We start from the raw sequence: 22,136 nt of genomic DNA on the forward strand, positions 1-22,136 counted from the left end.
AGTGTAAGGGCTCTATTAAGTGTAGGAGTCAAGCTCTACATGTCTGCATAAGGTACAACAACTTTCTGGGGCCAGACTCCATGCAGTGGGTGTCGACCAGTTAGGGTGGGAGTTTTTGCTCTACCAGCCAGGCTCCATGACCAGAGGGATCTTTAACCCCCTAAAACAGTGCCACTAGATGGAGACCAAGGGTTTAAACTTAGGAGGCCATCAGGGACATTCCACTCTCTAGAGGGAGCACCAAGACCCTCTTCCATGTTCTTTTTTTTTTTTTTTTTTTTTTTTTTTTTTTTTTTTTTTTTTCGGAGCTGGGGACCGAACCCAGGGCCTTGCGCTTCCTAGGTAAGCGCTCTACCACTGAGCTAAATCCCCAGCCCCTGTTCCATGTTCTTCAGCAATATGCCCACCCCACATGTAAGGCCTAGTGGGGGAGCCAAGCCTGGACCCTGAGCTGCCCATGGGTGAAGTGAGGTGTACACAGCCCACAGAGCAGGTGGGTGAGGAGGAATATAGACACCCCCTCCCCCCAGGATGGTTGGAGTGTTTATGAAAGGGCTTGATATATACATTATCCTTTAAACTTCCCAACAGCTCATGAGGAAGCTGTTATTAACTCTACGTTATAAATGAGAAAATCAAGGCTCTGACAGCAAGTTACACAGCCAGCCAAGAGTGTGACCCAGGTTTGACCCCAGGCAGTTGACTTTGAACCCATCTTTACTGCTGAGTCAGGTCTGGAGCACGCAGGCCACTTCAGTCTGAAGGGAGCTGGGTCAGCTTCTCACTGCCTGCTGTGGACCCTGGGCTTCTTGCTTTACTTGTAGCCCAGCTTAGAAAACATCGTGTGATTGTTCAATGACTACGGATTTCCTTTTTATTTGATTCTGTGTGTGGAGCGCTCAGCACTTACCAGACCAATCTGAAGAAAATTTGCTCTTGAAACTGTCTTCTGGTTTCTTTGATATTCAGTGTCTTCCAGAAACAGCACGAACACTGGAGATCAGCTTGACCCATCCCCTCTGCAGCTCGAGCCTTCACTTCATTCATGCCCACATCTCTGAGGCAGCGCTTGGGGGAAGAGAGTTGTCAGCCGAATACATGGACAAGCTCTCATATGAGGGCAAACTGGGAAAGCTGGCTTGTTGGTAGCAAGTCAGGGCATCTTTCGTTGTAACCCACAGAGGGTTTCTGCAAGCTGGTTGGTCTTTACTTCGAATCTCCCAGGCTGCTCTAGGAGATGATTCAGAAAATCCTGAACACATTCTGATGCACGGGAAGCCCCTCTCACCCATCCCTGTGGGATTCAGTATAGTCAGAAGAATGACTTGATGGGTATAATTCAGAAGCATCTGCATACACTTTAGCCCGTAGGTGCGGGAGCCACATCATTTGGGGCTGAGCCACTGCTGGCTGTGGGATTTTATCTTGAGAACTTGGTGGGACTCTCTGGGGCTTTGGGAACTCTAGGAGTGGATGCCTTTTCCCCTGGATCTAGAGGGGTCTTGCTCTGGACCCCTGAGGTAGATCAGTCTAGTGGCTGCAGACTAAGACGAATATCAAGAATTAACTGGAAGGGAAGATTGAATGTGCAGCAGGTTCATCAGGGGCTGACAATGATGATGTCATAGACCAGACATTGGAGATGCTTATGCAGACTTTTGTTTGGAATCAGAGTACAGGCAAAGAGAATAAAATTAAAATTGAGTATTTAAAAACAGTTTAGGTATGGTGACTTAGCAGAGAGCAAGAAAACGTGTCAGACTTGTACTAAATTGAGTTATGTCACTAACATATGCAATTTCAATTTTTGTTAACACTACCTGCCAAGATAAACTTTATTCCTCATAACTTGACATGTGTATGTGTGTGTATGGCTTATTATATGTAGTGCGTTCCACTGTTTGGGCTGTAAATTAAATGTTGAAAGTAAAACAAACAAAACTTCTGTGTGACTTTTCTCTCTCTTCTCCATTAATTTATGTATTCATTGACTTTTCATTCCAATCTCAGACTTTCTCTGTGTCCCCCACCCCCACCCCAATACATGGGCCCTTCCCCTTCCCCTCTGAGAAGTGCTCACCCACCATGGTGCCTCAGTGACTTTTTTTTAAAAGGTTATGTCTGCATCTTTCTTTTCTTTTTTTTTTTTTTTTCGTGTCAGGCCAGGAGAGAAGGAGAGGAAGAGAGGGAGAGAGAAAGAGAGAGAGAGAGAGAGAGAGAGAGAGAGAGAATGAGAGTGGAAGAGCGGAAGGAAGAGTGAGAGTGAGGAAGAAGAGTGAGTCTTTTCATTTTAAATTAGAATGCTTTTTGCCAATGTAACTTTGGCTCAGTGGTTTCCAGTTTTTTCCTTTCTCCTCCTCTTCATTCCCTCCCTTCCCTCCTCTCTCCCTTTTGCCAGTGCTGAGGATTGAACCTAGGGCCTCGTCTATTCTAGTCAAGCATTGTACCACTGAGTAGCCTAGTCCTATATCAATAAACTACTTTTGGAGCAATTTTAAGTTCCCAGCAGAAGTGCAGATTTCCCATGAATTGAATTCCCTAACCCCTCCCCCAACAGCATTCCCTGCCCCAGTGCACACAGCATCCCCAAAGAGGCAGTCTCTCAGCTCTCAGCCCTGAATGCTGACGAAACCTATCCTGGCCTGAGGTGAGATGAAATTCTGCCTCACTTCCTGCTCCAGCTCACATAAGTAGGGTGTTTCCTGGGATTTGTGCAGGAGTCTGATCCTCTTACTTTCATGCCTCCACTCCCTTCTGACTCCTGTTCATCCTCCCTGGAGAGATGGAATCCTTGGGTTGGCTACCTGGACTGTCGTCTGTGAGTCTTAGAAGGTGCAGAATGTTGGGCAGGGTTGCTCATCGCCTCCTGTGAACCCTCTGTAGGTGTTGGGCATCAGACAGAGTATGGCTTCTGCAGACTGTTGATGAGGCCTTCTGCTCTGACCTCAGCTAGCAGGATGAGGCACACGTAGGTATCTTGGCAGACACCTAGAGGTCGTCTGACGTTCAGGCATCTGGAAAGCAGGCTGGGACAGAAATAAAGAATCTTGCTTTTCTCTCTCTTGCCTGCATCCCACCCTAGGCTCTGGCCTATCTCCTCTTCCACACATACACACCCATCCACACATACATACCCATCCACACATACATACCCATATGTGAAAGGCCTCGTCCTGTGATTATTGTATGTTCTTTCCATCATGGAAGGAGAGTTCAGATTGCTGAAGAAGAGTGAGCATGGCACAGCTCGTGGCTGCTTCAGGAACTGGGATCCTGGTAGTGGAGGACAGTTGAATGAACCCTACAGGTCATCCCTTAGACAGGACAGGGTTGGCAAGGTCTGGAGAAGGAGGTAGAAGGAAGGACATGGGACTTCTGGTGGCACAGACTGTGATTGTGCTGTGTGGATCCCAGACACAAGATACAAAGCTTACAAAGACAAACTTAATCCCGTGTAGGTAGCCAGAAGAACTGCCTTTAGCGTATACCACTGGCTCAGCCAGGTCAGTCCCCTGTTAGATTATAGTGGTGAGAGTCGCTGACTGGCCATCGGCCAACCCAGCTCAACCCAGCTCTGGGTCACTAAGGGGTCAGGATTGAGCCAGCAGCCTGGGGTCACTCAGTGGACTGCATCTGAGCCCAGTGTCTGATTACTTTGCTGAGTTCATACATTGCCCTAGGCCTTGAAATGGGCTCGGGTCTTGGTTGACACTCTGCTGATGAAGCTTCCTTTCTTCCAATTCTAGCCCAAATGCTCCCTCTGATTTGAACCTCCATTTTCCCTTTAGAGGAGTCCCCTTCAGTTGGCCCTTGTCACCTGTGATGGGATAACCCTGCTGGAGCTGGTCTTCTGGGTGGTCCATAAGCTTCGAGGGCAGGGATAACACTTTTAGGTTAACTGCTATCTTGCTGGGGCCTCCCATATAGTGGCTCTCACAATGGCTGCATTCAATGACACTGAATGTGGACCAGCCTTTGGTGCTACACTGGGTTTCCATGATGTTATACCCTTAGAGTAGAGGGGCTTTCCCTGATCCCTGTCATTACAGAACATGCTTATGGATGAGAGGAGCTATTAAGTTAGTCTCCAAAGAAAAGTGTGAAAGCAAGGAAGTTTCAACACAGAGCCAGGAAATAGCTTCGTGCTCAGGATGCTGAGACATCAGGGAAGCAAAGATGGGTCAAGGCTGAGTCAGGCCTGGGCAGGTGAGGAAGAGAGAGGCCACATTTAATTGAAGGTAGGGCTTTGATGGTGGTGGTTCTGGAACAGGATGAGGAATCATAAGCACCAACTGCAGGTTTCCCTAGATTAAGCCACAGGTGTGTGCCCTACCGAAGCCACACCTGAAGCCTGTTCTGCCCTAGCCTGGCCACAGGTCTTTCTCTCTCATGGCCTAGAAGCTGACTCTGCCTCATTCCTCCTCCCCAGGCCTAGCAGGTTGTAGCGATCAGGAATCTGGGATCTTGCCTCCTGGGAACAGTCAGGAAAGTCCCTGCTGCATCAGCACTGCCATGGAGCAGGGACTTCCATTCTTAGCTTGTCATGCCTTGCCTACACATCTTCCCCGAGGAAGGGGTGCAGTTCTGAGTCAAGTTATGCTCCACCCCTTTCCCAGAAGCCCTTTGGGCAAGTAGGGAGGGCACAGAGTTTTCCTGTAGTGCTCTGGCCTTGAAGAACAGTGACACAGACAATTGCTGGGTGAACAAATGGTTGGGACAATAACACTGGGCTGTCACAGGTTATGAATTCATTCCAGACGCTGTTCTAGCTCTCTCCACTCACTCCCTCATTTACGCTCTACCTTTCAACATGGGTTTGTATGATTGGCAGGTGAGGAAACCCAAGCTTGGGACAAATGACTTGCCCAAGATCACAGAGGCAGGAAGCGGTGAGGTTGTCGCACATGAAGGTCCATGATGCATAATAGCTGTTGGGAAAGATTGGACTTCCTGTCTCTGAGGGATTTGATCCAAGAACTATTTTTGAAAGATGGAGGTCAAGCCTTTGGTTGTAGTCTTGATTCCTTATGAAGTTTCTTTACCCCCATTATCTTTGTCTCTGCATGAGAGCTTTGATCAGTAAGTTCTCTGTACTGGGTACCGTTTCCCAAGTGAGGAGACTGAGGTCAGATCCTCTGAGGATCAAATGTACGAGTGAAGGGTTGGGACCAGATCTTTGAGCCATAGCGAGCGCCTTTCCTGCCTTTTCTCCTATGGGGTGAGGTTGCTCTGTGGGTGTGGGGGTGACTCATGCAGGGCACGTGGGTGGTGGGAGTGGCCTGACTGGTGCCGAGGGCAGGTGGCCCAGCCAGTTTTGCCTCTGATGCTTCATTCCAGCTGTCAGCTATCTCTGTGTCTACGATGAGAGCCTCTGGCCACCTCAGCCACCTTCCCGACAGTGGGTTTTGGGCCCCAGACATGCGGTGATCTCAAAGCAAGGGCTGCTACCACCAACTGGAACCTGCCAGGTAAATCCTTGTCACCCAGGAAAGCTAGTGTTTCCCCAGAAAGACTAGAGCATGGGCCTGGAATCCTCTGGGCTGTGTCTGCCCTTTGCTCATGGGTCCCAGGAAGGTGTAGGGAGCTGGGGTTCCTTTTGACAACGGGCAGAGGAGATAATGTAGGTTCTGATAGGCCCAGGAACTTTCCCCTGATGCTTGGGATTCTCAGGAAGAGAGAAATTCCAGAGCTCATGTCTCCCTCAGCTAGCTTAGGAATGTGAATCTCCATGGTTGGAGTGTGATGGGTGCTTAAGATGGTGGCAACTATTCCAACACTGAAGAGTGGCCATGCCCAGGCACTCACAGATATTGAGATAGCAGCTATGGAGGTCTTCTTCTGGCCCCTGCCTGGTCTGTGTCCCCAGAACAGGCCATTTCAATCAGTGTCAGGGCCTTGGCAGATGTGACATGGTATTTCTCAGGTGAGGGAGCTGGATGGCAGGGCAGGGAGAGAGTCCAGCAGGTGCGGATGAAAAGCATGGAGGGTGACTCAGGAGCTAATTATAGCCGTGGAGCCTGAGTCCACACTGTGTTGACCCCCACTTGCCCCAGCTGTTCAGAGTAGCCCACACTCATGGCCCAAGTTCAAGAAGGATGGAGCAATTGGTGTCAGGGACCATTCAGCTAGTTCTCAGGAGAGAAACCAGAGGATGAGGGAAGATGAGGCACACTTCTGTCTACTTTTGCTCTTGACTCAGCAAAGCCTTTTTAGTCCCATATGTCCACTGATTGCTTTGGGCAGAGGCAATGTATGTACCCATCTGGCTTTGGCTGTGATGGATGTGGGCAGGGGCTGGGAGTTACTAAGTAATCTGAGGTGGCTTACATTGAGGTTGGTCCCCTAACTTCAGAATTACCTCTTCTTGTCCACCCTGCCTTTCTGTGTTTTTCCTTCATGGCTGGCAGTCTCTTTCCCCTCCCTGTGCTTTTCATAACAGTTTCCCCGTGACCCCCAGGTCATTGGTCTCTCTTCTCCCCACAGCCTGTCCTCCTTCAGGCTCTGTTGCCTATGTAACCCAGAACTTTTCCCTGCTCCCTGCTTCCCTGGCTACAATCTCAGCTTCCAAGTTATGCTTGAGGGCTTCACAGCGTGGCTCAGCCTGCTCCCAAGCCCTTCACTGCCAGGGCTCTCCATGAATTCAGTCAGGGTCTCCAGTTCCACCTGCTCCTTGACACTCACTGAATTGTCTTGAGCCCCGGTCATTGTGCAGGCTGTGCCCTCAGCCCAGATAGCATGTCTGCCACATCCCAGTCCAGAAACCATCCTTTGAGATCCATTCCCTAGTCTCTTTGGAAGGTGTATTAGTGAATTTTTCTAACTCGGCCCATACTGACCATTAGTCAAGCATGTTTGGACTGAAGGGTTGGCTTTCTGTATCTAGGCAAGAGGGCATATGACAGGGTGCCAGTCTTGGGGTGGATGTGCTAAGCTTGTGGGGGAAGAGCAAGAGAAGGGAAGTGAGTGAGTTGCAGAGACTACCAGCAGATGCTGAGGAATTCAAAACCCCCATCGGTGTTATTCAGAGCAGCATCTAGAGAAAAGGAGGTGACATTTGATGTTCTGCTAAGGTCAAAGGTTCTGTGACCTTGACAAATAGGTCTGAATACAAAGCCTTAGGTGGTACATTGAGAAAGCAAAGTTAGGCCTTATTAAGTCTGCCCAGAGAGTAATATGGCAGGAGATGGTGATGGGCCGTTAAAGGCAGGGTGGTCCTTTCCTGGGTGCTATGCCGGGTTCTCTTGGGGCTATGGAAACTTCAGGAACAGTTTGCCTGTTCCGAAGAAGGGCTGGCAGCCTGGAAATATAGGGAGTGAGCTCCCTCTTGGAGAGGTATAAGCAGGAGTTGGATGGTATCTCACGAGAGTCTGAAGCCACCAGAAGTTACTTCTGCCCTTCAACCTCAGCATATGCCTTAGGCTCCAGCAATGAATGCCCACTCCAAGGAGATGGTGCCCCTCATGGGCAAAAGAACCACTGCACCTGGCGGGAACCCTGCTGTGCTGACAGAGAAGAGGCCGGCAGATCTCACCCCCACCAAGAAGAGGTAAGACTGAAGGCTTGGACCTGAGTGTTGTACAGTGTGGGGTACTGCAGTCACCCACCAAGGATCTCTTGCTTCACACAGACTCAAGACTCTGTTATCTGGGTTGGCCTGGTGACAGCTGGGTATAATTGGAGGGACAGCACTGCATACTCAGGTGCTTTTGCTGAGGTCTTCATGACTGGTCTATGAAGAGAGTCTCCTTGGAAGAGTTAGGGGGCACTGAAGCAAGAACATTTAGGAAGACTCTTGGAGGGATGAGAGTTGCTGGACCCATTCTTGAGAACAGGAGTAAAAAGGTGGATGTCATTCTAGGTAGTCAGGATCCTCACATGGGCATGTTTTTCTCTCACACACAAGTGGCTTCCAATCTACTGTGGAATCAAGTCTGCATAATGGGCTGTATTGGGAAAGCCTGGGAAGGCAGAAGGTACTGTGAGGTGGATCCAGTATTGTGCAAAGTAGAACTTATATTTACCAAGCTTACAGAATAAAGTGTGTTTTGGGAGGCAGCAAAACAGGATGATCCTGGCACCCAAGAAGAAGGTAGATGTTTTGGGCTTAGTTGGATAAAGATGACCATAGCCAACCAGAATATGCCTAATTTGTCTCACAGCCACTGTCAACTAACAAGCTGGGCACATAATACTTTTGGCTGATTTTTTTTCTCTTGAGACAGGGTCTTTCTATTTTTCTCAGGCTGGTTTGGTACTTGACATATAGCCAAAGAATCTTCAACTTAGGATCCTTTTCCTTCTGAGCGCTGGGATTACCGGTGTGTAGCACTGCACTCAGCTTTGGCTATTTTAATGGCTGTGTGTTTCGTAGGGCTTAAGATGCATGACATGGTCAACTGGAGGGAAAATGGAGGTTCTGAAAGAGATGACTAAAGTGGTGTCGAGCTGGATCTGTATATGAGGACACTACTAATGACATCGACTTAAAAGACACAGTTAATTGCCATTATGCTGACCAAGCGGTTAGCACGGTCAGGATGGCCAGTGCTCAGTTTGTGGTTTTGATTGTATGGGGCTTCTGGGAGCTGGGCAGGGCTGGAGTGGTTTTGTCTAACTTTCAAGTTGAGGATCTGGAGGATGCTGGGACAGAGAACAGCCTTCTAGAGCTCCAGGTGATAAGTGGTGAGGTCTGAACCTGGGTGATCAGAAATTTGGGAAAAGACAGATGAGAGTGGAGTTAGTCTTAGGATCTCCTGGGGGCAAGAATAGAGATGGAGGAACCAGGAGACCCACTCTCCTGGGGCGGTAACTCAGAAGGAAGGTGGGTCACCTCAGTCATGAGCCCATCAAAGGAGAAGCAAGGACAGGAGCAGTGAGCCAAGGTCAGGTATGAAGTACTAAGTAAGACATGCCCAGAGGACACTTAGGCAGAGCTCCCACCTTGGAGTTAAGGAGAGAAAATGAGGAATGAGTACAGGCGAGGCAGGCAGTATAGGAGTGGGAGCTGCCTAGAATTTCATGACCCATCCAAGAAGCAACAGAAACACAGTTGACCCAAGGCAATATGGTACATTTTGCTGGGTCTCCTTCCTTTTTACTCTCAGCAGAGATTTAATAATAGGGAAAGGATTGTGGACAGGCTAAAAAAAAACCAAACCAAACCAAAACAAAACAACCCCTCAAACCCCAGACAAGACAACAAACAAACAACCCAGTTTCTTCTACATCAGGCCCAGCTAAACTGGGTTTTTTGTTGTTTGTTGTTTTGTGTTTGCCTGGCCCAGACAATGGTATGAGGTGTGACTTTATCTCCTGAAGTGGTGGTCCCTATGACTTTTTGAGGGTCTTTATGCGAAGGTTTGAGCATTTCCTTCAGAACTGAGTATAAGACTTGGTTCTAAAGAGAATAAAGAAAATAAGGAATAAATTATATGTGAAGACAAAGGGCAATGCCAGTCACCAGAGGGCTGTGAACTAATGTGAGAACTGAAGGCTCCTGAAGGTCTACAGGTCTACAGAGGGTAGAGATCTTTGGACCCGAGAGTTTTCCTGAGCCATCATGTCATTCTTTGAGTAGTTATCATATTGGTCTCCTTATTGGGCCCTAATCAAGGTGACATACAGTGTCAGAGAGCTGGCTTTGGGGAGTTCAGGCACATTTCTTGGGTCAAAGCAGATGGTAGACAGCCCCTATCTACCCCTAGGTTGCTTCCTGGTCTTGTATTTGTCTCTTCACAGTGACAGAAATGGTGGAGAAATGATATACAGCTGTCTATGCACCTGTGTTAACCACGCCCAGGTTGCACCCTTTGGCCTAGACCAAAGGAATAAACAATGAACATCTGCAGCAGGCAGGAGCCAGGACATCATACGGTCTAGGCCTTACCATGTGCTTTTGATGGTGGGTAGGATGTGGTTGTGTAGTGTCAAGTAGGGCAGGCGTGGGTCAGGCCCTGCCTCATGAGTTAGGCCCTTGCCTAATCATTTGATCTTCTACAGGCAGGCTGTCATCACTCCTCTCTCCCCATCTTGTCCTTTGGTTTTCCTTTTCCATCATAGACTTCCTGTCTAGTGTAAGAGGCACTTCTTATTCTTCTTTCTGCTTCAGGGCTCTTCCAGAACCATGGCATATGGTATCCCAGTTAGCCCAGCACAAAGCCTCCCATTCCTGTTCTCAGTTATAGGGGCCTTTGTTGTTCTTGTATGCCTATAACCCAGACACTCCCTGAAGAGATTGATGTGGTCACTGGGACAAATGTGTCAACCCTGGTTGCCATCTCTGAGGATGGGGATCCCTGGAAGGGGTGATTGTCCCCTTCTTATCCCCTCAGTGACATACACTGGACATCTTGTTAGTTTTGAGTAAGTGAATGAGTCAGTGAGGGGTCAGGCAAGGGAATGAGGGAGTGTGTGAACCAATGAAGAAGTCGCTCAGCACCAGCCAGGCCACTGCATGGCGAGATGATGCTTTCTCCCTTCCTTGGGGCCCTTAGCTTTGGACCTGGGTGCTGAATACTTGTATGATATGACTTTTGGAGCCACTCCTGATCTCTTGGAGGAATCCAAGAGAAGATGGGACCTGGTGGAGGAATGGCAGAGGAGCCCACTTCAGCTTTGTGTGTAAAACTGAGGAGGGGTGGGAGAGCTTCAGCAGTTGGTAGCACAACTAGTCACAGGGAGGATTCGACCTCCAACATTGACAGTTTTAGGTTGCATTGATCTGTCTGAGTATTGGCCTTATCCACAGACCACTCCACCTTATCTACTTGATTGCTTATTATGTATCCATCCATCCATCTGTCCATCCATCCATCCATCCACCCACCCATCCATCCACCCACACATCCATCTGTCCGTCTGTTCGTCCACCTATCCATCTGTCTGTGGACCCTTTTATCTACCTACTGTTCATCTTAGCTCATCTGCTCTTCTGTCTGAACAGTCATTATTCCTTCCCCTCGAATACTTCTCACTCATCACCTATCCCCTCTCTTTTATTTTTTAATTTTAATTAATACATGTGCTTAGTTACTTTACATCCTGACTGAAATTTCCCTTCCCTCCTCTCATCACAGTCCTCCCCTCCTTCCTTCCTCCATATCTACTCCTCCCTTTCTCTTCAGAAAAGGGGAAGCCTCCCATGGATATCAACCAGCCTTGGCGCTTCAAATTGTAGTAGGTCTAGGCACATCTCCTATTGATTCTAGATGGGGCAGCTCAGTAAGGGGAAAACATCCCAAAGGCAGGCAACAGAGTCAGAGACAGCACCTGCTCTTGCTGTTAGGAGTCCCACATGAAGACCATACTACATAACTGTTACATATGTGCAGAGGGCCTACACCAGTCCCATGTAGGCTGTCTGGTTGGTGGTTCAGTCTCTGTGGGCCCCTATGGGCACCTATCAATACATACATTTATTCAGTGGGGTCTTCTGAGTTTCAGAACCACTGTTAGGAAATCAAAGTTGATTCTGGAAACTTAAGGATAGTGTTATCATAGTGTCTGCCATTGGGAAACTTACAGCTAAATGACAATGTATTGTCTAGAGCAGAATGAAATGGCCTGTCTGTGCTGTACAAGGCTGTCGGTCTTGCCTTGAAGTTACTTTTGATCAGCCCACTGGAATAGCAGATTTGGAATAGAAGGGAGGTTGCCTTTGTCATAGCTACAGGATCATTGCCTGTCACACTGTGGGTACTTGATAAGTATCTGCGAGTAAAGCAGCCTCAACGGCAGAGTCGGCTCACGGGAAGACAAGACCAAACCTTCTTGGAGAAAACCGTGGGTGTGGGTTTTGAGCTCTTCATGGAGAAAATCTAGCAACCAGGATGTCTTGAGGCTGAGTACTAGGAGATGTGCTGGGGACCTGAGTCAGGCTGCGGGAGTGGAGTGGGGCAGTGGGAGTTCAGGGTGTGGTCATCCGACTGGTTGACCTCCAATGTCCCTTTCAGCTCGACAGCCCATAAGTGCATGATCTTGGGGTAGCTGGGAATTGCCTGGCCTAATCAGTTTCCCATCAGTTGAGGATTCCTGATCTAAAGATGGAGAGTACCCAGCTGAGGGAGGATACAGATCAAAACCCAAGTTTTGAGTCCTAGTCAAAGATTTTCTCCACTTGCTTTCTCTCTTTTGATATTTTCATCTCTTTTGAAGTATTTGCTTTTAGTTAAGGCCAGAATCTCAATCTCTCCCTCCCTCTCTCCCTTCCTTCTTCCCTCCCTTCCTCTGTCCTTTCTCTCTTTCTCTCTCCCTAACCTCAACAGATTCTTTTTTTTTAAAAGATTTATCTATTTATTTATTTACTTATTTATTTACTATCTGTAAGTACACTGTAGCTGTCTTCAGAGACACCAGAAGAGGGCGTCAGATCTCATTACAGATGGTTATGAGCCACCATGTGGTTGCTGGGATTTGAACTCAGGACCTCTGGTAGGGCAGTCAGTGCTCCTAACCACTGAGCCATCTCTCCAGCCCACCTCAACAGATTCTTAACCTGTATCCCAGACTGACCTTGAACAACCTTTCTGCCTCAGTTTCCCGAGTACTTCATAGTGTGAGCCACCATGCCTGGCTCCTCTTGATGGTCAGAAGCCAGGAGGGGGAGGGACAGTGTGCCCTCTGCTCCATTTACCTCTTCTTCCTGGATTAATGATGAAGTTTAGCCTTGTCTATGCCTGAAGTGAGGAGAGGGACTTCCCAGGCCAACCAGCATTTTCCTGATTGCCCTGATTGGATAGCCTTCTTGTAGCTAACCCTTGCAGTGGATTTGGCTGCAAGCTGGCCCAGAGGACCAAGTTGAGGACAGAGCAGAGCAATGTGCATTGCTGTGCCAGTTACTAGCCTGGGTGGCAGGAGGAAGCAGTTCTATGGCCACCTGGAGTCAGCTCTAGGGGAAGATACTTCTTATGCTTAGCCTCAAATGCTTTGCCTGTCGACTGGGGCCCTGGTCCCAGGCTGCTGCTCTTCTTTCTGAGTTTGAGATGGGTGGAAACGCACTTTGAACGTCCTCTGTTCTGGGTCTGGGAAAGGCTCAGGTGGCAGAGTGTTTAGGACGGCTATGTGCCTGACGTTAGGCAGGCAGCATTCTGGGTGGGTTACACGGCCGGCTGCAGCTTTGCTACGGCAGCTGCTGTACCAGAACTGAGTTCACTCGCAGCTGATCCTCACCTTAGTGTCACCACGGGAACACTCACCTCCTAGGGTGACTGTGGTGTCCAAGGTCATGTGTGTCTGCATCTGTGGGTGTGGCTAGCCGTGGCTGGCAGAGTGTCTGGCTTTTCTTGAGGTAGGGTGTGTCTCCCAAACCCTTGAAGCCTGAAGAGGAAGCTGACTTGTCTCTCCTCCCCCAACCCCCACCTCCACTGACTGGCAATGTTTTCTGGGCCCTCTCCCTCCTTTCTATTTCATTTTTTTTTTTTTTTGCTTGTATATATAGGATACAAAGGTAGTGGTGTCATTAAGGCATTCATACAATGTACACAATGTTCTCTGATCACATTAGCCTCTTTTGCTATTTTCTAAAAAATAAAATTTGAACACTTATTTATTTATATGTGAATTTATATTTATTATGTATATGGGGGCTTTACCTACATGTATGCCTGTACGCTATGTGAGTAAAGTGCCCACAGAAGCCAGAAGAAGGAAGGTACAGAACCCCCTAGGACTAGAGTTACAGATGGTTGTGAGCCATGTGGGTGCCGGGGATTGAACCTGGGTCCTCTGGAAGAGCAGCCAGTCCTCTAAGTGCTGAGCCACCTCCCGAATCCTTCTTATTCTTCCTTATTCCTTCTCCTGTTATCATTATCCTTCCGCATCCCTAGCACTTCCACTTGTAGCTTTGTGGGCCTGCTCTATATTGTGTGTTTCTAAGTCTGGCTTATTTCACTTAGCGGGCTCATCTCCAGTTCCGTACATTTTCCTGAAAATGTTACAGGATCCAGTTCTTCATGGCTAAATAGGACGTCATTTGATTTATTTATTTTTTCCAGCATCATATTTTTGTTGATTATTTGGGAATTCTACACAATGCACCCTGATCATATTCACCTCTCAGTCCTCGAAGGTCCATCCCTAACCCTTGTGACTTCCTCCTACAAAGAGAAGAAGAAAGAAAAAATTTCAAGTCCATTTTGAGAACACTATCTTATAAAATACCGTATTTCATTTGTTCATCTGTGGGTGGGCAGTTTGGCTGACTCTTTAACTTGGCTATTGTGAATAGTGGTGTAATAAATGTGTATGTGCAGGTGTCCTTGTAGGGAACTAGCTTGGATTCTTTTTTCTATAGATCTACAGACCCCAGAGCTGGATCATATCGAAGTTCTAATTTAAAAGTTTTGAGGTGCCTCCATATTGACTCCCACAGAGACTGTGCTATTTTATGTTATCTGTAGCAGTATGTGAGTGCTCTCTCCTTGTCTGTCCCAATTACCACCGTTTGGTGTTGCTTGTTATCTTCATGATAGCCATTCTCACATGATATTTATTTTATTTTATTTTATTTTAGAGATAGTCCTGCTATGTAGCACAGGCTAGCCTCAAGCCTATGATCTTCTTGACTCAACTCTCTGAGTTATAAGATTAGGGGCAGATGCCACCATGACTGGTTTGAGTTTTTCTTCTTAGTGGAGGATCCCCAGTCCAGGCCCCCAGCTCTCGGCCCTAGACTAGCTTTCCTAGTCCATTTCCTGCTGTGGTAAAGGGGCTAATGGGCAACAAGAGCAGCCAGGGTGACTCTGGCCCTTCCTCTTAAGCTGCTGGAAGGCCTGTGGGGCTTTGAGCCTAGAGGCCCCCCTCTCAAAGGCTTCTCTGCTTCCAGGCTTATGTTCTAGGCACAGCTGGTTGGAGATGGGAAGGCCTGTTTCCACGTTGCCATCTTTGAAAGACTGTATACTTGAGGGCAGCCGCAAACCCTCAGGTGCTGGGCCATGCTCAGTGATCCTCTTGGGCTCATCCACACAGTACTTCTAGAGGCAAGAGCCATTTAAACTCAGCTAAGAACCCAGAGTCTACTCCATCCTGGAGGGCTAGGCCAGGACACATGGCACAAAGGCTAGGGCTCAGCATGAGTGGGTCCTCTGTGGCAAGGCTGCAGGACACAGGCAGACAGGCCCAGCCCCAGTTCTAATGGCCTTGATTGGTCCCTTCAGTGCACACTTCTTCCTGGAGATAGAAGGATTTGAGCCCAACCCCACTGTTACCAAGACCTCTCCCCCAATCTTCTCCAAGCCGATGGACTCCAACATCCGGCAGTGGTGAGTACTGGCTGCTGGCCTGAACACATGGTTAGGCCTGGTGGTGGCATAGTAGCACTGTCCACTTCTAAAGTTGGCTTACTCTCTTTCCTCTTCTCCATCTCCAGCCTCTCTGGCAACTGTGATGACATGGACTCTCCTCAGTCTCCTCAGGATGATGTGACAGAGACCCCATCCAATCCCAACAGTCCAAGGTAAGTGTGCCCTTTCCCTCCCCTCACTGATCTCAGAAGAGGGTACATCACAGGGATGGGTTGTACAGGATAGAGAAAGAACCAGCATCTCTGGGGAGTTGAGACAAACATCTGGAGGCTCCAGGCCATGGTTGTAGCCTGTGACATTTTGTGGAGCAGAGCAAAATATCAGTATATTATAAAATGATTTCTGTTCATTATAAAACATTCAAAAATGTACAAAAGAATAAGGACGTCAGCACAAGTTACATAAGTGAAAGGAGACACATCTGCATTACAGTAATAGTCTATTTAGAGTGTGGGGCAGGAAGGGATACATGGAAATGTTCAGATATGCCAGTGAAAGGGAGCTTTCTCTTCCCTTAGTTCCATATTTCAGAGTAATGGCTACACTAGACATACATCCTTCTTGCTCATTCTCACGTGTATGCAGGTGTATTTTGATAGATGTGATTGCATATGGATTGGAAGGGGAGCTTGACCAAACATGGAACACAAATCTGGGCATTGCCAAAGACATAGGAGGCATAGGGGTTGGAGCAGTGGCCCGGAAACTAAGTAGCTCCGGTGGTGGAGGGGAAGAGGGTAGGAACAGAGGCAAACGGGATGAATTCGCAATGTCTTCCGGTCTTAGCGCAAACCTGGCCAAGGAAGAACAGAGGCAGAAGAAGAAGCGGCTGAAGAAGTGCATCTTCGCGGCTGTATCAGAGGGCTGCGTGAGGGAGCTGCGGGAACTCCTGCAGGATCTGCAGGAGCTCTGCAGACGGCGCCGCGGCCTGGATGCGTCTGGTCAGTGCCCAGCCCTGTCCTAGAGTGCAGGCCCCTGGAGACCCTGGTTGGTTTGGCTTGGCCCCTGCTCTATCTCCTGTGGGGCTGAAGCATGAGGCATGGATATTGGGATAGCAATCTTGTGCTTGACTTAGAGGGCCATGGGGAGTCCCGGGTCATGGGTTTAGGTAGGAAGAGGGCGTGGTCTGGCTATTGTGTGGAGTAAGTCAGGAGAGGGTTGCTATTCAGAGTGTTGGCACCCTGCAGCAGGCCTAGGGGATGGGGAAGGGTTCCTTGGGCATTGACAGGAATTGAAGGCTTTGGGGGTCCATAGCTGTGTGGGGACTAAGGAGAGGAGCAGGTTGGTGGGGGAGGTGGTAAGATGTACTTTTAGAGCATGAGGAGGGATATGATGGAGATTTTGGCACCCACATGGGCAGCCAGGCTGCAGGTGACATTGTCTCTCCTGCGAGAGAAGGTGCAGAACTTGGAGAGCAGGAGGACTTGGATAAGGTTTTCACAGGCAGTAGAGAGCTGTGAACAACGAACCAGGGAGGGAGTTGGAGGAAGAAAGAGGATCTGGTGTACAGGCCTGAGGGCCCCCTCTTGTGGCTGGAGGGCGTACTTCCAAAGTACGAGGCTGCAGCTTCCACTGTTCTGTCTGCTCTTCCTACCCCTGCATTTTTCCTTGACTCTGTCTGCAGACTTCCTCATGCACAAGCTGACAGCCTCAGACACTGGGAAGACCTGCCTGATGAAAGCTTTGCTCAACATCAACCCCAACACCAAAGAGATCGTGCGGATTCTGCTTGCCTTCGCTGAGGAGAATGACATCCTGGACAGGTTCATCAATGCGGAGTACACGGAAGAGGCCTACGAAGGTACCTGGAGGCAGAGGCAACCAAGGGCAACGGGGAGAGGTTGGGATTTCCCAAGGTGGGTGTGGCTACAGATACAGCCTACCTTGCCTCACAGAGGCACTTTGGTTATAGAGATATGGCCCTTTCTTTTGCATGTAAATAACGCTGAGCGTGGGTGAACAGGTCAGGAAACACTGATGCTCTAAAAAGGCGACTTTAGGCAGAATATGCCAGGAACAGAAGTAAAGATGATGCAGTGTGACAGAAAGTGACTGGGGTGAGCAACCAGGTGTTCAACACTGGGGTGTGAACAGCAGTGGCCTTGGCCAAAGCTCACCTGATGGGAAGGATCCAGAGCAGGGTCAGGGTAAGAACCCCAAGATGGGCATGGGCTTGGCGGATTTGACACTAGGAAGACCGCAGGGCCTGGGGATGTTGTTAGATTGAGAAGCGCTTCCTTAGCATGTTCAAGACACTGTTAGATTCCCAAGAACCACAAACAAAACAAAACAAAACAAAAAACAGAACAACAACAACAAAACAAAAACAAAAACAAAAAAACCCCAAAAACCAGACAACCGAAGGAGAAGCCTGGAGAGCCCAGTAGGGGACAGCAAAGGCAGCAGTCAGCCTTACAGTCATGAATAAGCTGTCCATTTCAGTGGTTTTGTGGAACCAGGGAATATAATTTATTGCCTTGTTTCCCTGACCAGGAGACACACTGTGTGAACTGTTAACAGGCTATGTCATGAGTCTTTTGAGTCAGTACACAGCTTGTCCCAGTTAGCAGACAGCAGACGTGGTCAGCTCATGATCAGCAGTCTTGCTGATACGCCAGGGGCTGTAAACACCTCAGCTTTTCCAGGTGAGAGCTAGGGGGGTGTCTTTAATCCTTATGGGGAAAGTAATCTTGATTTATTGTTTGAACTATACAGACTTTTGAAAGGGAACGTCATAGCACTATGGAGGAGGGGTGGGAACCCCAGGGAAGAATTGCTGTGACTGCTGGAGAGAGAGCCATATCCTGTCCTCAGACTGTCACATGAGAGCTGGCATTAGGCCTGCCAGGTTCAGACCAGTATCTGAGGCTTATTTGTCCTGCCTCCTCTCCCCTTCCGACCTTCTGTACTTTTCTTTCTTTTTGTTTATAGTTCAGGGCCCTATGGTCTCACCATTGCTAGCACAAGATCCCTTTAATTTTGGGGTTGTGGTGCTGGATAGAGCTCTTACCAGGAAGCTACCTCCCTACCTCTTAAAAACATTTGAGCTAAGGCCTCACTAAGTTGCTCAGGTTGGTCTAGAACTCATTTCACAACCCAGATAGCTTTGAACTTGTGATCTTCCTGCCTCCCTGCTGAGTACCTGGCATTACCAGCCTGGGTCAATAGGCCTGCCTAGTGAGGTCGTTTTGAGGGCAAGGATGGAGTTTGTTGCTCATGGTCGATTTCACCCACGGAGAGGTTTAACACGTTTTTGGTAAGAGTTAACACACAACCTTCTTCGTCTCTGTAGTAAGGTTTTTCTGTCCTGGCCACACATCAGCCTTCCCTAGCCCCTTTACCAAGCCCTTGCTGTTGTTCTTGCAACAGGTCGTGGGCACCCCTGCCTTGGTTCTCTCCACTGTGGGGTGCAGCTCATTTCTGCTTTCCCAGAATTCAACCTAGGGTCAGTGCGGTGTCCCCACACATGGTATTTACACCCTTAGTATTTTCATTCAGCTACTGCCACCTGGGGTCAAGGGACTCCAAGATCAGCTTTAGGTTGTCCCAGGTCCTTGAGCACCCATGCTGGCTGTTTGCAGGGCAGACAGCGCTGAACATTGCCATCGAGCGGCGCCAGGGAGACATCACAGCAGTGCTCATAGCAGCGGGTGCTGACGTCAACGCTCACGCCAAGGGGGTCTTCTTCAACCCAAAATACCAGCACGAAGGCTTCTATTTTGGTAGGTGATGCCACAGGAGTGGAGGATTGTGGGAGAGAGAAGGGGCTTCCGGTTCTGTAATCTGTTGTGACCAGCTCGGCCACACGAGGGTGCTACAAGATAGTCTCCTCCGCGCATGTGCATTGAGACCCGGTTGATGCTGAGTCTGCTGGTGTGGAAGAGTCTGCAGGACTTACACCTTCAGTGACGGGGCAGAAATCCAAAAGCAGTTGAGTTGTGTGTGCTAGAAAGAGGTCCTTACAGGGGTAACTTTGCGTAAGCTTGAGGTTCCAGAACCTCCAGAACTTTGTGGTAGGTGCTCTTGGTTGTAATATCTGTAAGTGTGTGTGTGTGTGTGTGTGTGTGTGTGTGTGTGTGTGTGTGAACGTATGTGTACATGTATGTGTGCATGTGTGTGTATGTGTGTGAATGTATGTGTACATGTATGTGTGCATGTGTGTATGTGTGTGAATGTATGTGTACATGTATGTGTGCATGTGTGTGTGTGTATGTTGTTTTGGTGGGAGGTTAGATTTCGCACAAATGTCTTTCCTCCTCTTCTGACAATGTTCACATTGCCTTTACAAGTTCTTTGGGTTTAAAAAAAATGTATACTTTATGTATAGTGAGATCCACCCATTTTAGTGTACAGTTCTGTTATTTTTCTATTACCACCATCACAGTCAGGAAGGGCAGCAGGAAGCCCCACTGGGCCTGTCACCGCTCTGTTTTTTCCTTTCTTTTTTGTGAATGTATGGTTTGTATGTGAGGTCTGTGTGAATGTGGGCTCAGAGAACATTATTATTTTTCATCTTTTTCTCGAGACAGAATCTGGTGGAACTAGGATGGTGGCCAGTAAGCCCCATAAACTGTTTGTCTCTGCCCCTGTGCCAACCATGCCCAGCGTTTTACGTGGGTGCTGGGGACTTGAACTCAGCTCCTCATGCTTGTGCAGCAAGCAGTCTTACCACTGAGCCATCTTCCCCACCTTTGGCTTTTTAGTCAGTAGGACTAGATGAGTCTGGGCATCTCTGAGGACAGCTTCTTGCTCAGTCAGTCTTGTGTCCTCAGTGCCCAGCCTAGGACCTAATCACAGCCAGTGTTGGGAAACATTTGCTGGGTGGAGTAAAGGGAGGGCACAGGTGGGAGTAAAAAGAGGAAGAAGAGCCCAGGGTTTTGTCTGGGTGGGTGGAAGGGTTTCTACATTCTAAATAGGGTGTCGAGAGTGAGTAACCGAGAAGGCGGGATCTGAGCCAAGACTGGGAAAAAGCACAGAGCAGCTGCAGGAAGCAAGAACAGTGCAAGCAAAGGCCCTGGGCTTAGAGAATGCCCCTTGTTGGAGTAAGAAGGCCATTGTCACTGGAGTAGTGTGAGCATGGGTGAGAGGATTCAAGGAGCTCAAAACAGAGCGGGCTTTGTGCTGTGTGCTGGAATTAGACTTCTCATTCTGGGTGAGGGGGTACCTAGCGGGGATGTTCTGTCCTTCCCGAACAGAATGTTGAAAAGTCAGTGGGGAGCAGGGAGCACAGGTACCTATGGGTGTGAACCCACTTCAGTCTTCACCGAGCAAGGGGGAGGTGGTCAGGGAGCCTTGGGGCTCAGTGCTGCTGTGATGGCCAGCATCCGGGCCTCTGGGACTGAGCTCATTCAGTCCCCTCCCCCAGGTGAGACGCCCCTGGCCTTGGCAGCATGTACCAACCAGCCTGAGATCGTGCAGCTGCTGATGGAGAATGAGCAGACAGACATCACTTCTCAGGACTCTCGGGGAAACAACATCCTGCATGCGCTGGTGACAGTGGCTGAGGACTTCAAGACCCAGAATGACTTTGTTAAGCGCATGTATGACATGATTCTGCTGAGGAGTGGCAACTGGGAGCTGGAGACCATGCGCAACAATGACGGTCTCACGCCACTGCAGCTGGCTGCCAAGATGGGCAAGGCTGAGGTGGGGCCCTGCAGTGGGTACGGGGACTGGGGAAGCATGGTGCCCGTCTGAGGATCCCATAGGCTCCAGCCTCCACTCTGGGAAGGCTGCGGCTTAGGTCTGGGAGTGCAGTGGTGTCTCAGTGAAATCCAACATGTGGTCCACCCTTAAGACGTTAATCCTGTACTCGAGTTCATTCTTTCTTCCTGGGACTTCCTAGGTGGGGCCAGATTGGAGAATCCCTAAGGCCAAGGTGATGCAATATCTCAGGTGTTTTGTGGTTGAGCATTCCTGAGTGGTGACGCTCAACCATAGGCTGCGTGTCTGTCCTTCAGGCTTTCTTCTTCTGGGGGCAGTGGTTCCAGAATGGCTACTCTGGGTCTGAGGTCAATGGGCTTCTTCTCCCTGGCAGTACGATGACCTTAGTCTGTTGGTCAGGCCTCTTCTCCAGCAGAGTGTGGTTATGGTAGTGTGGACCCTTTGCCTGCGTGATGTTCAAGAACTCCAGGCTGATGTGAGCACCTTGGGAAGACCTAGGCTGGGACAAGATGGAGCTGTGGTCTGGCTGATATCAAATTCCTTCTCAGGGAATAGATCTTGGGAGGGAGTGTGGCTTCTGGGAGACTGTGGAAGGACACTGGAGAGCTGGCACCAGTTGAGCCATTCCAGCTGTCTATCCTTGTATCTCTCCTAGTCAGCTGCCCTGAGGTCAGGCCAGGGCTGGAGCCTACAAGGGACCTTTTTATTCCCACGTAGAGGGTGGGGGAGATAAAGAACAGCTTTAACAAAGGGAGAATTGTGTGTCTGACCCCCCTCTCCTGCCACCCAGGGTCATAGCTTGCAGGGGTTCTGAGGAGAGTCAGAGGGTATTTGTGGGTCTAGTTTCTTCCACGAGCCTTCTCCTGCATGCCACTCTCTTACTTGTGCTTCCTGCCATCCAAGCCCAGGAAAGATGCATCTTGCAGGAGGCACAGCCCTGGGACCCCTTATGCTCTAGGGAAAAGTACTCTCCTCAAGGCCAGTCTAAGGAAGGTACCCATCAGGGAAGTTCCTGAGTCCTTCCCCTTATTCAGTGTCTTGTAGAAAATTTTTCTGAATGTCACTCAAGGTGGCTGCCATACTGGCAATGGGGGACTCAGCCATGCCCCAGCTACAGACCTGCCCTTGGGGTTTTGACTCACTGGGATGCAGGAGCTGTCTGCCTGGGCTGTG

At 49.1% G+C, this 22,136-nt stretch overlaps 2 protein-coding genes across 9 annotated transcripts in view; one reads left to right on the forward strand and one right to left on the reverse strand.

Moving 5' to 3' along the window:
• Positions 1 to 5,325: 5,325 nt before the first annotated feature.
• The window catches only part of Trpv3 (transient receptor potential cation channel, subfamily V, member 3), a 32,360-nt gene continuing 15,549 nt past the window's right edge, over positions 5,326 to 22,136 (forward strand). For 3 of the 7 annotated variants that reach the window (XM_087573672.1, XM_087573673.1, XM_087573674.1), the window contains exons 1-2: positions 19,153 to 19,312; positions 20,665 to 20,945. In XM_087573672.1, the coding sequence (XP_087429798.1) occupies positions 20,724 to 20,945 (222 nt within the window). In that variant the 5' untranslated portion in view covers positions 19,153 to 19,312; positions 20,665 to 20,723. 7 annotated transcript variants of the gene reach the window in all.
• Positions 13,549 to 22,136, reverse strand: part of Aspa (aspartoacylase) — a 48,839-nt gene continuing 40,251 nt past the window's right edge. For both annotated transcript variants that reach the window (XM_087574583.1, XM_087574580.1), the window contains one exon: positions 13,549 to 14,093. In XM_087574583.1, the coding sequence (XP_087430709.1) occupies positions 14,046 to 14,093 (48 nt within the window). In that variant the 3' untranslated portion in view covers positions 13,549 to 14,045. The remainder of the gene's footprint in view (positions 14,094 to 22,136) is intronic.

The sequence above is a fragment of the Rattus norvegicus genome, chromosome 10 (assembly GCF_021556685.1).
Source record: "Rattus norvegicus strain SHRSP/BbbUtx chromosome 10, alternate assembly SHRSP_T2T, whole genome shotgun sequence".
Taxonomy (NCBI): Eukaryota; Metazoa; Chordata; class Mammalia; order Rodentia; family Muridae; genus Rattus; species Rattus norvegicus.